This window comes from Pelodiscus sinensis, chromosome 8 (assembly GCF_049634645.1).
Source record: "Pelodiscus sinensis isolate JC-2024 chromosome 8, ASM4963464v1, whole genome shotgun sequence".
In the NCBI taxonomy this organism is placed as follows: domain Eukaryota; kingdom Metazoa; phylum Chordata; order Testudines; family Trionychidae; genus Pelodiscus; species Pelodiscus sinensis.
The window spans coordinates 17,851,355-17,866,223 of record NC_134718.1 but is presented as its reverse complement, the minus strand read 5'-3'; the positions used below and the strand labels follow the sequence as shown (position 1 = coordinate 17,866,223).

The 14,869-nt window shown below is 42.5% G+C and overlaps 1 protein-coding gene across 3 annotated transcripts in view; it reads left to right on the top strand.

Moving 5' to 3' along the window:
• Window positions 1-12,604, top strand: part of GPRIN2 (G protein regulated inducer of neurite outgrowth 2) — a 35,900-nt gene extending 23,296 nt beyond the window's left edge. Inside the window, exons 1-3 of one of the 3 annotated variants that reach the window (XR_012905564.1) lie at window positions 3,374-3,682; window positions 8,375-8,595; window positions 11,152-12,604. Coding sequence is in view for 2 of the 3 variants with exons in the window: in XM_075934812.1 (XP_075790927.1) it covers window positions 3,586-3,682; window positions 8,375-10,176 (1,899 nt within the window). In the remaining variant the exon portion in view is untranslated. Of the gene's footprint in view, window positions 1-3,373; window positions 3,683-8,374; window positions 10,428-11,151 lie in introns of those variants that run through there. The other 2 variants (XM_075934812.1, XM_075934811.1) reach the window with 2 other exon arrangements.
• The last annotated feature ends 2,265 nt before the right edge of the window (window positions 12,605-14,869 follow it).

The window sequence follows — 14,869 nt, the reverse complement described above, 5'->3', positions numbered from 1 at the left end:
TATTTCAAAAGAACTCCCTAGCATAGACCAGGGCTTGTTGATCTGTAGGGTGGCATTTTCCATGGATTCCACTGGTATTCATCCAGCTTTGTAACTGCTCAAGTAATTCTTGATGCTTATACTATTTGACACCTGTAAAAACTCATTGGCAAATATATTTGTAGCGCCCCCTCTCCACCTGGTTACCTTCTTTTAAAACCAATCTCCTTTCAGGTTTGGATGGATAGGTCTGGGTTCTTCTGGATCCCGCCACCTACTCAATTTTATTCTTTCTGATTGATGTACTTGGCGGTGCCTCCACCCCCCTCACTCCTTCCTAGCAGGGTCACCAGGGCAGCTTGGGAGGAAAATTCTAGCCCAGGATAATCCCCACGTATTTGCCAGATAGTTGGAGACTCCCAGAAAATAACACAAACACATACACTATAATAAACACAATTATATTAAACAAGAGACAATTATAACAGAACAGGGTAAAACACTATTTTTAGGGTCACCGGTGCCCAGCAACTGTGAAGTTAGTGTCCCGTTGGTACGCGTACTTTGTTGGGGCCCTTGATGACTGTTGGCCACACAATCCTTCTCTGCAGAGGTTTAGCAGTGGAGCTGACTAGGTCCAGTGCAGCCCAAAGGACTCACAAATGGGAGAAGGCAGCAAATCCCTCCACAGTTTAATAGGCTGCAGGTAATAAAATCCCCAAACAAATTCCCTGCCTGACTAACTAAAAATTGGTGCACTCACACACTCCATGAATGAGCCTCAGGTTGAGAGATGACTCAGTCTCTGCAAAGGGCTGCTCTCTTCTCACAGGGGTCCTCTTCAAGCAGGAACCAGGCTGCTTCGGTCCCAGAATTTCCCCTCCCCGCGAAGGGGTGCAGGGCTCAAGGTGCAGACCACACAACTGCACCAAAATTCAAAACTACAGCCTCCCAGCCCAGCATTCAGACCCACACAGCAGGCAGCAGCCCTGAACTTGCTGCTAGAGCCGAGCTGACCATGCGGTGACTCCTCTCACCCAGGGAGCTGGAGAGCCAACTCCGCCTGGCTGGGGAAGCCTCCCAGCAAACTCCACAACTGGGAATCAACAGTGGAGACATAAACCCAACTGAGGGATCCTGCCTTCAGGTCCCTAGAGGCTAGTCCTCAGGGGGAACCCTGCATGCAGGCCTGGGGCTTACTAGCTCCCACACACTCAGTCCTCCCCTTTCCCTGGCTGGCTCCAGACTCCCCTCAACAATGGTCTCTCCTTCCCCCTGGGAGGGGCATCTCACTCCCCATGGGTTGCCGGGCAGACTCTGGCCCTGGTAGGGAGGGGGAGCCAAGGCAAACTCAGAGTGCCTCTCCCTGAGCTGCCACCAGACAAAGCCCCGGGAATCCAAGCAATCTCCTTGGGGGTTACATATTGTACTGTTATCTGATCAGCCATAAGGATAAATTATGTTTTAGTGAAGCAGAATAGCAAACAAAGCGCAAATATTTAATCTAAATTACAGATTCACATGGCTTTGATGTACATGGGGATGCAGGCATTCTGTACTCCGCCTGGCAGGATTATCTTGGGGCTAGTAGATGTTGGGGAACTGATTCAAACCATGGAAGAAAGACAAAGCTTTGTCTTCATCAAAATTATCACTTGGGAAATAAATAGTACTAAAAAGTCTATGAAGAAAGATTATTGTTGGTATTGTGCATATGTAATACCACTTGCTTTGAAAACTTGATCCAGATGGCAAAATGATTTTCTGGATTGTTTTTCATTTTATCCATTTTCCTTTTGTTTTCAAAGCTGTAATTGAAAGCACATGCATGACATATACAAAAATTTGAGAAACTCATTAGGCACAGTAATTTGCCAGTAAATCTCAACTAGTAAACTGCACAATACAGTATTCTTACACTATCTTTACTAATGCAGTAAATAGGTCACAACTTTAACCATAAGTCATAGCAAAACATACAATGTTGTTGCTTTCAAATAAAGTAGTTCAGTGGAATTAGTGAAAGCAGCCTAGATCCCTTCATGCAATGCCATCTGAAGCTAAGCCAAAAATAGTGGATGTTAATTCCATTTCTATCCTAATCCTTTGTGTGCTTGTCTAACAATTTTGTATATATTTATAACATGTCTAAGTCACGTCATGCTTTCTTGTTCATGTATCCAAGTGCAGACATCTTCAGATTTTCAAACTAACATCCTTCACGTAAAGTCAATGTAAACAACAGACATGTTTAAACAGAATGGGCGTGTTTTTGTTTAATTTAAAATAATGCAAAAGAGTTCCTTCACCCCACACGCAGAAAGAAGGGGACTTCAGATCTTTAAGTTCTGCAGCTTTAACTCTCTCTAGCCATGTGCTGCACATGTATCCGAGTTTCTATCTGCTTCTTCACCAAATTTAAACATGGCCTATTGGCTATGTAAATTACATAAACAGTGATCCACATATTATCATGCCAGTCTCATCCCTCCAGTATGGCTTTTGTGCAATCGCACATGTTGGTGTAATTGCTGGGATGTGTGCCCACTCCTTTTCCCCTTTCAAAAGGAGAATCGTAACCCAGTGTATGAAAAAGAACCTCTCTGGAGTCCATCGGAAGAAGGAATGCTAGTGCAAGTGCACCTTTATGCCATAGGGGCATAACGCATGGGGAGATGATGGGTTTTTCTGCACTTTGGAGGTTCAAGTCTGCAGCAATTTGCAGTTTAATAGCTAAACTGTAAAGTTTTGGAGGGAGGGTGAGTGTGTATGATCTGAATTACTTACCAGCCAACGCTTTGGATGCAAAGCTTGTGTAAAGTATTGGCTTGGTAGCATGGCAGATCCATGGCCCCTTGAGTGCCATTTAATTAGTTCTGCACCCACCCCTTGCTCCATGTCTGCACTTCAGGAGGCTCTGAGATTAAAGAGTTGTGTTATTAAGTAGTTCTCCCAACCTTTTATGTGTGAATTAGGCCAAGTCTACACTGAAGGGGAAGGTCCAATTAAGATACGCAACTCCAACTCCCTTCGTTCGAGTTTCTGTGCAGTCTCTACAGCAGGAGCTTGATAGGAATAAACACTCCCATCTGCTTCCCTTGCTCCTCACAAAGAGCTACTAAATCAAATTCTGGAAGACGGATTGTGGCAGCAGAGATCTTCCCTACAGCAAAGACATGGCTGAAGTGACAGAGGGAAAGAGGAAGCTGCTCCTCAGCATATGCAGTGGCATTGATTGGCTGTCCTTCCCCATTATCTTGCCCACAGAGAATTCTGTCTGTCAACGTGCAGTTTCTCTGGGAATGATTCAGAATCCTTCCTACATGCACAGGAGGGCCAGAATCCGGAGTGTTAGCAGGTCTGATTGTTCAAAGGAAGGATGGGAATGTTAAGAAGCAGGAGTGAGCATTTCCTTGACCCACTTGGGAAGAAAAGTTTATCACTGTGTAAGTTGCACAACAATGTCCTGGCCACCTGCCATGCGACCGAGGGAAAGTCTGTTCACATCACGGATCTTCAGTTCCTCATTTTACAAACAGAAATAGCAATGTTCCTTCTCTTTTGCAAGGGGCTGTCAGAACTACAGATGAACATGCCTTATCAAGTATGAATTATCAACGCCCATGTACATATTTTAATTTTGGCTTTTATAGAGTGTATGGATTGAAAGAGAACCCAAGCTATGGCCAGTATTGGATGGCAGGTGAGTGTTCATGGATTAGTACATAGAACCCAGGAGAACAAAATCTACAGATACAAACTGCACATGGAGTTAGGATGAGGGCTTTTGTGGAATTTTTATTTTGAATTTTCTGATATTGGTGGGGGGAAACATGTTTGCAAAGTATTTTGTTCTAACAGAAGTTTAGTATCAGAGGGGTAGCTGTGTTGATATAGATTTCCACTCCATACAGCTAAATGCAGTGCCTTGCATGGTGTCAAGTATCAGAGGGGTAGCCGTGTTGATGTTTATTCATCTTGTGGAAGGTATATTTTTGCCTTCCTTAACTCTATCTTAAAGTTATTGTTAGGGAATTTTCCTTTTTATATAATCATTTGAATGTTTTTATTTAAGGAATAATAAAGTGTTTGTTTTTATTATTTTGAGGTCCTATGATTCTGGACACCAAGAGCAATAGTTATCTTATATCTGAATTGAATATATATGTAGCTGACAACAACAAAATTTAAAATGCAAAGTCAGTAAAGTAAGAATGTATTTGCTGTCCATAGAGTGAAATAACCACAGATGTGAGTTTGGCTTCCTAATGAACCTGTATTCAGTTACTCAGTATATCTGTGATTAAAATTATCTGTTGATGTGGATAGCATCAAAGTTGTCAAACACAGTTTAATAAGCTTCAGAGGGGTAGTCGAGTTAGTCTGTAACTGGAAAACCTGAAAAAACAATAAATAGTCTAGAAGCACCTTAAAGACTAACAAAACATGTAGATGGTATCATGAGCTTTCATGGTTTTAGCTCATGATACCATCTACATGTTTTGTTAGTCTTTAAGGTGCTGCTAAACAGTTTTATAAAGCAGCTGTTCCAACGATGTTGTAGGGTCTTTTCAGATGTGTAGGTACACAAGATCCCTGCCTTGCAAACAGTTATGCCCGTGCATACAGCTGTACTCAAGCATTTATTCTTAGCCACTTATTTGGACTAGAAGTGGAAGGATATGCTAGCCAGAGCTTTTTGTGCTCAGGACTAGAGCCGGGTGTGCATTGTGAGGAAGCTGGACCTGTGATGTGTTTAAAAATGAGGTCTCAGTCCTATTGCTTGCTTGATTTCTCAAGTGCTTGGGCTTTTCGAAACACTTTCAGTTATGGCATAGCAGTGGTGTTGTACAGCCTTGGTTATTCATGCTGCAGCAAGGGGTCGTTGTACGTCATTCCCTTCTGACTGTGCTCTTCAGTTCCTATCACATGTTGCTTTTGTAGCAGATCAGTCGTTGAGAACAGAGCAGGAAGGTGAAGGCGACAGCACTGGGGCTAGGTAGAGGCAGGTACCTGAGCCTAGGTAGAGGCAGGTCTTCAGGGGTTCATGATGCCTGCAGCCCTTCCCTCCTCCCCTCACTACCATACATGCATATAGCAGCCCTGGCTGCAATCTGGTGTCTGAGTTTTTTTTTCTGAAAAACTCACTACTGGGGGTGAGAGAAGAGGGTGACTGAGTAGAAGGTAAGCAACAGGCAGGTCTCCCAATCCTGGACAGCGGGAACAGTGTTCTGTTCAGGGCAATTTCCTGGAGAGACAAGCAGAGCACTTTGATATAGTTACAGTGCACTTTTGTTCGTGGGTAATGAACTTGTCAGTTCCATCTAGCTTTCTTGTCCCAAGAATTAAAATTCTTCTTTGAAACATGTCCCAATGGTATGAATCAGGTGTATTTGTGAATGCTTTCATTGTGCAAAGCTGGAATCTGCAGTGCGCATTTGCTTAAAAGGTTTTAAAAACACTGGGACTTACATACTCTTGAAGGTTAAGGCCAGAAGCAACTGCCAGATCATCTAATCCAGCCCCAGCTCCCCCCACCCACTCAACTTCCTACCCCCACCGCCCTGCCCTGCCTCTTGCACTGCCCATACACCCCAACCCCTTGCCCTGAGCCCCTCATAACCCCAAACCTGACTCCTGCACCCCCAGCAGTAGAAGTCCCATTAGATAAAGTCTGTGAGTGCAAGGTTTCATTTATGTGATTATTAATCACCATGTCAATTATCAATAATATTAAGTTGTATATTTTCAGTTGTGCAAATGGACTTTCTTATACTTGCTCTTTGTTGACCACTTGTTCTGCATTTTGATGTAGTTTGTCTCTTTGGTTTAAAAGGCTGCCGACCCCTGAGCTAGTCCAACGTCTTTGACATCACAGGACTCTAATTCCCACCCAGTTACCCAATTGAGCCCAAAAGCCTGGATTAGACTCAGTATTATAGCCCTCAGGAGACTAAACAATTGTGTGTTACAATAGAGAATAGGAGAAACCAAGGTGCATGAAACCTGAGAGGCCCCTGCAATGGCAAGCAGTTGGTTTAGTGAGCTGCACCCATGCTACTGAGGCTACGTCTAGACTGCAAGCCTCTTTCAAAAAAGAGCGTCGGATACTTTCTTTTGAAAAAGCACAGTTTGCATTACATAGCTCCTTTTTTCAAAAGAGCACTTTCGAAAAAAGGCATTCTTCCTCGTAAAATGAGATTTTCAGCAGTCGAAAAACTGCCACATTCTTTCGATTTACTTTCAAAAGAATGCGGCAGCAGTCTAGATACAGAGAAAGTTTTTTTCGAAAAAACCCTGTAGTCTAGACACACCCAGAGAGAGACCAAACCCTCTTGAGGTTCCTGCCAATCTGAACTGAGGCAAAGTTCCTTCTGGACCCCCCAAAAAGGCCATCAGTACAACTCCAGCACGAGACAGACACATCAGCCAAACATCTAAGGAGGAGAATTCTCAGCCCCACCTCAAAGTTCTAGCCACCACCACCCTCCTCCGCCCCTTTTCAGTCTCCCATCGCCTGCCATGGCCCTCTCTCATGCTTCAGAGGATAACGGGGAAACTAACAACATTGGGTGAAGGAAAATATTTCCTTCTGAAACTCTACTGACAATCATGTGAAGCCCTGAGGGATGAGATTTAGGAATATTTTCATCTGTCCTTCTATACAAAAATACTTGAAATTATTTGAGTTGGCCACCTAATTTCATGCTAATAAATTAAATGCTACAGATTGGTTTAACTGACTGTTGGGTAGAAGATTAAAAAAAGAAAATGGCTTGTGTTCGTTTGAATACATTGTGTTGTTGCAGAAAGCTCTTCAAATAATTTCACTTCAATTATACATCAAAGTGAGAGGAGGGAATGTGAAAAGGCCAAATAGTCAGTGCAAGATATTGTAACAGAATGAGAATAGAATAAGTGGCATTGAAGAAAACCACTGGAAGAAGCTACCTAGGGATCTGTTAAATCTGGTTAAAAACAAGACAGTTACTGTTACAGTATATTTTAAATGAGGAAATATTAACATAAATCAAAACAGTTGTAAGGGGCAATAGGGGCAAAGAATTCCATACCAGCCAGTAGAAGAAGTATGTTCTTAACCAGGAGCAGGCAAATACCAGCCTGCAGGCCGGATCTAGTCTGCCAGGGTTAGCCCCTGGCGGGCCCTCACCCCATTGTATTTACCTGTGCCTCTGCAAGCACAGGGGATCATAGCTCCTATTGGCCACGGATCACTGCTACTGGCCAATGGGAGCTGCGATCGCCCATACCTGCAGAGGTTAACCCAATAGGGGCTAACTGCCGCTGTTTTATTGCCCACTCTTGTGTTTAACAGAAGTTGGCTAGTTCTCTTGTGAAAGATGGAAGAGTTGTAAGTTCATTTGAAAATGAGTTCCAAGGTTTTTTACCTTGCTGTTGGGTATTAGTCTCAACAATGAATATGAACTCCTGGGTTCCTAAGGCAACTTGCAAAAGGAAACAACTTGTGATGAGAACCCTGTCCCAAGATGCAGGGCTTCTCTACTAATTCACCCTGGCAAACAGATCTGGCGGAACCTATAACTGAAGTATAAATGGCCTGGACTGTCTTCCTGAGATAGGACAGGCAGCAGGAAAAATCCCACAATAAATCTGAATTGTTGTGCTTGGGGGAGAGGGGTGAGTATCTTAAGGTAACTGCCAGGAAAGAGGTAAATGTGTACACATATACAATGTGTGTTAGTATGTGTGCAGCAGGGTAGGAATGTCCCCTGACTAGTGTCCTCTTTTGCCTTTTGTAAACCATACATAAATAAGGCTTGAAACAATTTTGTGCTTGTTTGGAGAGGGAAAGATTTTTTTTTTCACTTTAGAAACTTAAATCCCATTTATGCTTGAAGACCAGATAATTTGTGAAAAATATGGCATCAAAAGCTGAAGAGCTGAGAGGAGAGAGGATTTTTAGTCAGACTGCTGAAAACACTTTTTGTGTTTGTTTGTCTTACCACATGTTTAACAACTTAGGTTCCTAATGAACACTCAGGAGAAAAGTTATCTTTGTTTAAAAACGTGCCTTCCCGACAACCAAGTTGTGGGTGATCACAATGCCTGTCTCGGGACTCTGTAATAAGTGCTTTAGTAAACTGAGGAGAGACTCAACATTACTGAGGTGCAAACCCAGATTTGGGGAAAAATCCTTTGTATAACAATCTGAATGATAAAAACAAGTGGATCCACTTGAGACTAAAGAAGGATGTTGTACCTTGGTCTCTGGAGGCATATGCTCTTAACTATAAAAAGCAAGGGAAGCCTAAGCAATGGATCCATAGGGATAGTGAATATTTCCTGACCTTGAGTGTTGCTAATTACATATTACTTCTTGAATTGTTTTTTAAAGTTTTTTTCCTTATTGCAGGTCTCTTATTTGCCATGGCGGCCAACAGCCACCGGGTCCAAACCCATTCCCTTCAGGCAACATTAAATTCTGTTTGCCCCCGTCCTCTGAGTCTAAGCAGCCACGCTCTATCTAAGAGCTCCTCAAGTCTGGCAGGCACTGGGCAAGGGAGTTCTGATGAAAGACAGAGCAACAAACAAGATCTCAAGAAGAGCCTCAGTAGTACAGTCTGCCAAGCACAGGTGAGCAAGAACAATGTTGGCAGTACCCCTAGTTCTGAATGGTCTTCCACACAGTCGGGAATGGTGGAAAGTTCCCTGGCTATCCAAAGCAGGAGTGATCAGTCCCTGGGTGATAGTGTACAGAGCAGAGCCAAGACTACAAACTGCTTCCTGACAGTTGGTCACATTCCAGTATCCCTGGAAGGAAAGAACACCAGGATGCATGTCAAGAGCAGCACCGCTGAGAACATTCTGTCAGTCTGTGACACATACCAGCAGAGTGGGAATCAGACGGAAAGACTGGAGGCTGCATTTCAAAGAAGCCATTCTGACCTAACATGCAGCTGCAAGCAGCAGAGTTTGGTCACGCACATGGAAACTAGTGCCACCCACTCCAGTGTAAGTTCTTCTACGAGTTATGCTACAACCATGCAGAACATATCTTTCCAAACACAGAGACATGGCTCGGGAACATATGAAAACACTCCTACCTATCCAAACCAGGTGGCTCAGATTCCCACTGCATATAGAGACCAAAAAGTGCCCACAAACAGCTTCGACAGCGGTGGTATCACACACAACACTACCATATATACAGATCCCGGAACATTTCATACGGCCGGGCTGGGACCACACATGCCTGGAAGTAGTTTCCCAAACAGGACAATATGCAGTCAGTCAATGGGGCTTAACCCAGGTGGCATGATTTATAATAATGTAGCAAGCAGTATATACTCTCCCACGGCTATGACAATTCACAACAGCATTGCCTTACCATATGGTAAGGACTCTCTTATGAAGACAGATGGCACTGTTCCTGCCTATTGCCATTCTTTGCCAATACCCTCTCTTCAACTTGTTCCAAGGTTGGTATGTTCACTTAGTGAATCAGGAAGAGAACAGGGAACTCCTGGATATTGCCAGTCCTTGCCTGCTTCAGATCCCTTTCCTAAACTGGTGTCCTCTTTTAGTGAATCAGGCCTGGATGCAAAGCAAATCCTGAAATGCTGTAGCGTTTCTGGGGAGAACCTGTCACACGCTCAGCACTGTGTTCAACAGATCAGAGCTCAGCAGGAAATGAAGGCGGCTTACACGTCGCAGAATCAGCAATGTGCAGACATGATAATGAAGACTAAAGACACCTGGACTATGACCTCTATGAATGACTTAACCAAAGGACTGAAATCTCCCCTGGAGTGTAAAGATGCAGAAGTACAAACCATTTCAGTAATGGAATGTAAGTCTGTGGCCACAAGCCCATCTGTAGCAGCTGAAGGTCACCCTCATGTGTTCCCAGAGGTTAATTTAGAACATGGCCAAGAGGCCCCAAAGTCTCCGGTACGTGAAGTGAGATGGGATGATGAAGGGATGACATGGGAAGTATATGGGGCAGCTGTGGACCCAGAAGTTCTTGGATTGGCCATTCAAAAACATCTTGAAATTCAAATAGAACAGTTCCAGACAGAGCCTATAGAGCTGTCTAGGAAAAGTACTGAGGAGCCGCCTCCAGCTAAAGAGACAAAGAAAAGGCCATTTAGAACAGTGATGCACTCTCTGAGATACCCAAGCTGCTGTGCCCGTTCTAATACTGCATTGGAGTGAACATAGTTACATGACTGCAACATTTCAACTGTCTTGTAAATAAATATTGCATCTTAAGACTTAACACAGCTATTGTGGACAATCCAGTCACTTTAAACTAGGGTGGGAAGCTGTGAATTGACAAAATAGAACTCAACAAGAAACTAAAAGGAGACCTATTGCCTGAGAAAGCAGGAGGGCTGTATATCTGTGACTCCTCATCTGTCTGTGTAATACCTGTGAATAACCTTACAAACAATGGTAGACTTTTTTTTTCTAAAAGACAGACCTTTTAAGGCCATGTCATTGTACTCCTCTGTACTTTAATAATTTATAGTTAGGAGAACTTTTTAAAAATACAGCTTACATTCTTTAGTGAAAATCCTATTACACTGAAACTGTTTTGGAAATAGTATGCTATTTTTAAAAGCTATAACATTTAGACATTATAGAGCCACAAATACCACTTTTGTCAAATATAAAGGGCATAATATTAATTGCACTGTAATTGCTATTTAGTTAATGAGTAGGAGTGATCTGTAATATAAATGTGCAGAATAACTTTGGTTTTGCCAGTCTGACTTCATTCTATACAGCATATATGTCACAAAAAATGTACAGACAGAAGATACTATTACAACATTACTTAAGTTAGTCAATATAGATATAATGAATTACACTAAGTATCCAAAGGAATTGGTACTTGCAGTGTACATAAATGTACAATATTACCAAAGATACCTAATGAATCATGAATGACTCATGTACTGTGAATTTTATCCTGGATAACTGTTTCTTACAAACACGTGACACAAAAAAATGTACCCCAGGATAATCTGTCATACTGTGTCTATATTACAGAGCAGAGGGCAGTCTGGTTTCCTGACATTAAAAGTATTTTTAGTGATTTTCGGAACACTGAATTGTGATAGGTTTTTTTTAATTGAAGGTGTGATAAATGTATAGTCAAGGTGATGCCCATTTGCATCTTTACAGGACACTACGGGCTGGGATCATCCTGAGCAACTTGTCTTCCACCAACCTCATGTTCTCATTTGACTGGAGTGAAACATGTTCCAGCAAGGTTGCTGCTCATTGCCTTTAATGTAACACAACTTCAACTATAAAATTTCCAGCAGATTGATTTGTGATGTGAACGTAGGATCCCCCTTCCCAAAATGTGAATGTGTATAAGCACGCACACACACACACACACCGGGACTGAAATGGGATGATCTTATCACTGCACTTTTTTTCAAAATAATTGTAATAAGTCCTAAAATAGTATTGGTACTGACTAGAAGGAAATTACAAGCAGGCATGTAATTACACTGTAGTCACAATGTCTTATTACAATGGTAGTTTTCTATACAGTCTAGAAACTAGTACTACAGCTACTAGGTTACATAAAGCTGTTCAGTGAGTAAACCTATAGTGGTGTACAGGCACAGATTTGCCACTATAATACCAACATCTGACTATCACTATAGAAGAAAAATAATCAGCAAATGAAGAGGAAGGACAGTTAGGCAATCAGATCAATGTCTCGCTAATGAAAAAAAAAACCCAAAACAGATGCTCCCCTATTTGGGCCATTTCAGGTCTTTAAGCTTCTAACTGAGTCACTGTGGCTTGATAACAAATATAGCACATAGATTTGTGGATTTCCTTTGCTTTTGGAAAGGACTTAAAAAAATGGATTTTAATAGGGATTTAGAAAAACTAAAATAGTTATCTGAATATTAACTATGTGGATGAAATATATAAACTGCCTCTTTTTTAAGGGCATCATAGCAGAAAATTTATGATTCCCTTTGGATGTGGCCTTTAGAAAGTTACTATTTGCATTTTGAATCAAAATGCCTGTCAGGTTACATGTAATTTAACCTTTTCTCTTTTTGACCACTGTTCAAAATTAATGTTGTCAAAGTTCATGGAACTGGGGTTAGATTTATCAGCGACAGAATGTCTTCTGAGTTCTGATTACATGGAATGCCATATATTCATGCTTGTCTGCATTTAAAGTTTAACTAATAGCTTTTGAAAGAAAATTGGAACACAGATTTGCCAGAACATGCTGCTCTGGATAACAATTGGGGCGTGTCTAGACTACATGGCTCCGTCAACAGAGCCATGTAGATGAGTTTACTAGACATAGCAAAATGAAGTGGTGATTTAAATAATTGCGCTTCATTTACATCAAAATGGCCTCTGCGCTGTGCCGACGATCAGCTGATACGGCACACCGGGGCAGTCTAGACGTGCCGTGGTCAACAAGGGAAGCCTTTGTCGACCGCGGCGTGTCTAGACTGCCCCGCTGTGCCGGATCAGCTGATCGTCGGCACAGCGCGGCGGCCATTTTGATGTAAATGAAGTGCGATTATTTAAATCGCCACTTCATTTTGCTATGTCTAGTAAGCTTATCTACATGGCTCCGTTGATGGAGCCATGTAGTCTAGACACACCCTTGGTGTTGAGCCTATCTAGATTCTGCGAAGACGGGCATGTTGGAATGATCAAGATAGCTCCTAGTCCCAAAGTAATTGTAATATATTTTAGAGAATAGTATCATAGCCCTAGAAGGTCCAGCTAGTATCTGAACACATGGAATCTGGATGGCTCATGGCCTGCTTAAAGTGTTAAGTTACGAAGCTGTTCCTTTCTAGGTCTGGTTCAAATCTAGCCCAAATCAGTGATAACTGAGAAGAGGTAATACCTGATGTAGATGTTTATTAGTAGCTTGTGTGAGGTGTTATCTTAGTTACCAATAAACAAGTGTCAATATAATAAAATCTGCTGTTTCCAAACTTGGAGAAGAGGCCAAGAACTGAGTTAGCCCCTCTCTGAGCTATTGAAAGTGGCCCCTCAGCATCAGTATTAAAGAGGCATTGGGCTGGACAGTGAAGAAACTTGTAAAATAATTATCTGTTTTACCTGTTATTGATTTTGATCTTCAAACTTTCATGAGCACTAACCACACTCCAGTGTTTTTTGCCTTTTTTTTGGAGATACAACAAATTACACCAGCACTTACTAAAATCATAAAAATAAAAAATGCCTGTTGATCTTTTTTTAATATGGTCCTTGGGTTAGAAAACATATACTCTGAGCAGGGCACACCAGGATATGCATGTGTAACTTCCAGGACTTCAAGGTGAGAATTTTCACACCTAATGCTCCACTTGGCTTCACGTGAAAGAATGCAAACTGGCAGTCTGTCTCCCAGTGTGGCTTATGGCTGATATTTCAGAGGAAAAGCATCCCTACTCACCATAAGGCAACTAGCTGGTTGTTCACAGCTATAGGTGGTTGGGGAAGCATTTCTCCCTGCCCCCCTTAGGATTTGAAGCCATAAATGATCACGTCTGTGGTGGCAGGCCCATGTGTACAAAAGGTATTACCCATTACAATTATTCAGTTTTTTGTACATCTGAGGAAATAGTGATATGTCCAGAAAGGGTCCTTAGTGGGAGGGGGGTTGTTCCTTGTTAAAATTAGAACAAAGTCATGTAGTTCTTTGTAGGAAAAACATGAACAAAGTCATGTAGTTTGGAGGAGGATGGGCCTTGTGTTATGCTCTGACCACAGGATTAGGAGACAGAAATTCTTTAGCACTCATCTTGGAACTGACCCTGATGTTCTCTGTGACTTAAGCAAGACAATTCTCTCTTGAGTTTTCACAACCGCGAAGGAGATCGTTGGCAAAGGCACCATCTTTATGAGTTGCCTGAGGGATGCTCCACCCTCACTCTGCCCGTGCACTGCCACCACTCCATTCCTTCTCTCAGATTCCCATCCCCACGCTGCGTCTTCCTCTCCCCTCTCCGGAGCACAACCCATCCCCGCTCTTCCCCCTGCCTCCCAGCGCCTTTTGCATGTGGCCAGATAGCAGATCCATTGTGGGAGGGAGAGGGAACCAGCTGATTGGGAAGGCCACGAGCTGATGGGAGGCACTGGGGAAGGGAGAGAAGTTGATGGCAGTGTTCCCTAGAAGCTGAGTGCTTGTGCAGTCACCTAGGAAAGAGTCAAATGTTGCTCCTCTGATTAGCAGAGCACCCAACAGCTGACAGCAGCCAGCAGCTTGTATTTTTATTGATGGTGCACATCCACATATACCTTGGTGCACATACCAAAAGTTATTCTGCACATAGATGGGAAAAATTATAGGGAACACTGATGAGGGGTCTGCCGGTGGTTCTGAGCCCCCACTATAATTTTTCCACAGATGCTCCAGCCCCAGAGCACCCATGGAGTCAGTGCCTATTCATGACTGTTCCTTGCAGTCACGTTGAGGTCATTAATCAACGTTCTTTGAAAATGAAAAATGCCATATTAGTATTAAGAAGTACTGTTAATTGGAAAAAAGGTAGTGGTAGGGGTGGAGAAGAATGGGTTATTCAATGGAAATAAGTCCTTTCAGGAAAACCTTATAGTGTGGGCTAAATAACTACACAGAATTCTTTAAAAAACCTATCATGTATGTCTTGCTTTCTCGGGTAGGAAGACATAGATTATGGGGTATATAAATTACATTTTTCACTTTATTCAGTAAAATGAAGGGCTCAATCAAAAACCAGTATCTGGCCTAGGGATGTTAAATTTCAACTAATCAACTAATTGAGTAGTGGATGGATTTTCCATTGACTACTCAATTAGTCGATGGGGGGCACTTCCTATCCCGGCAGTGCCTCTGTCTTTTAAATGCAAGAAGAGT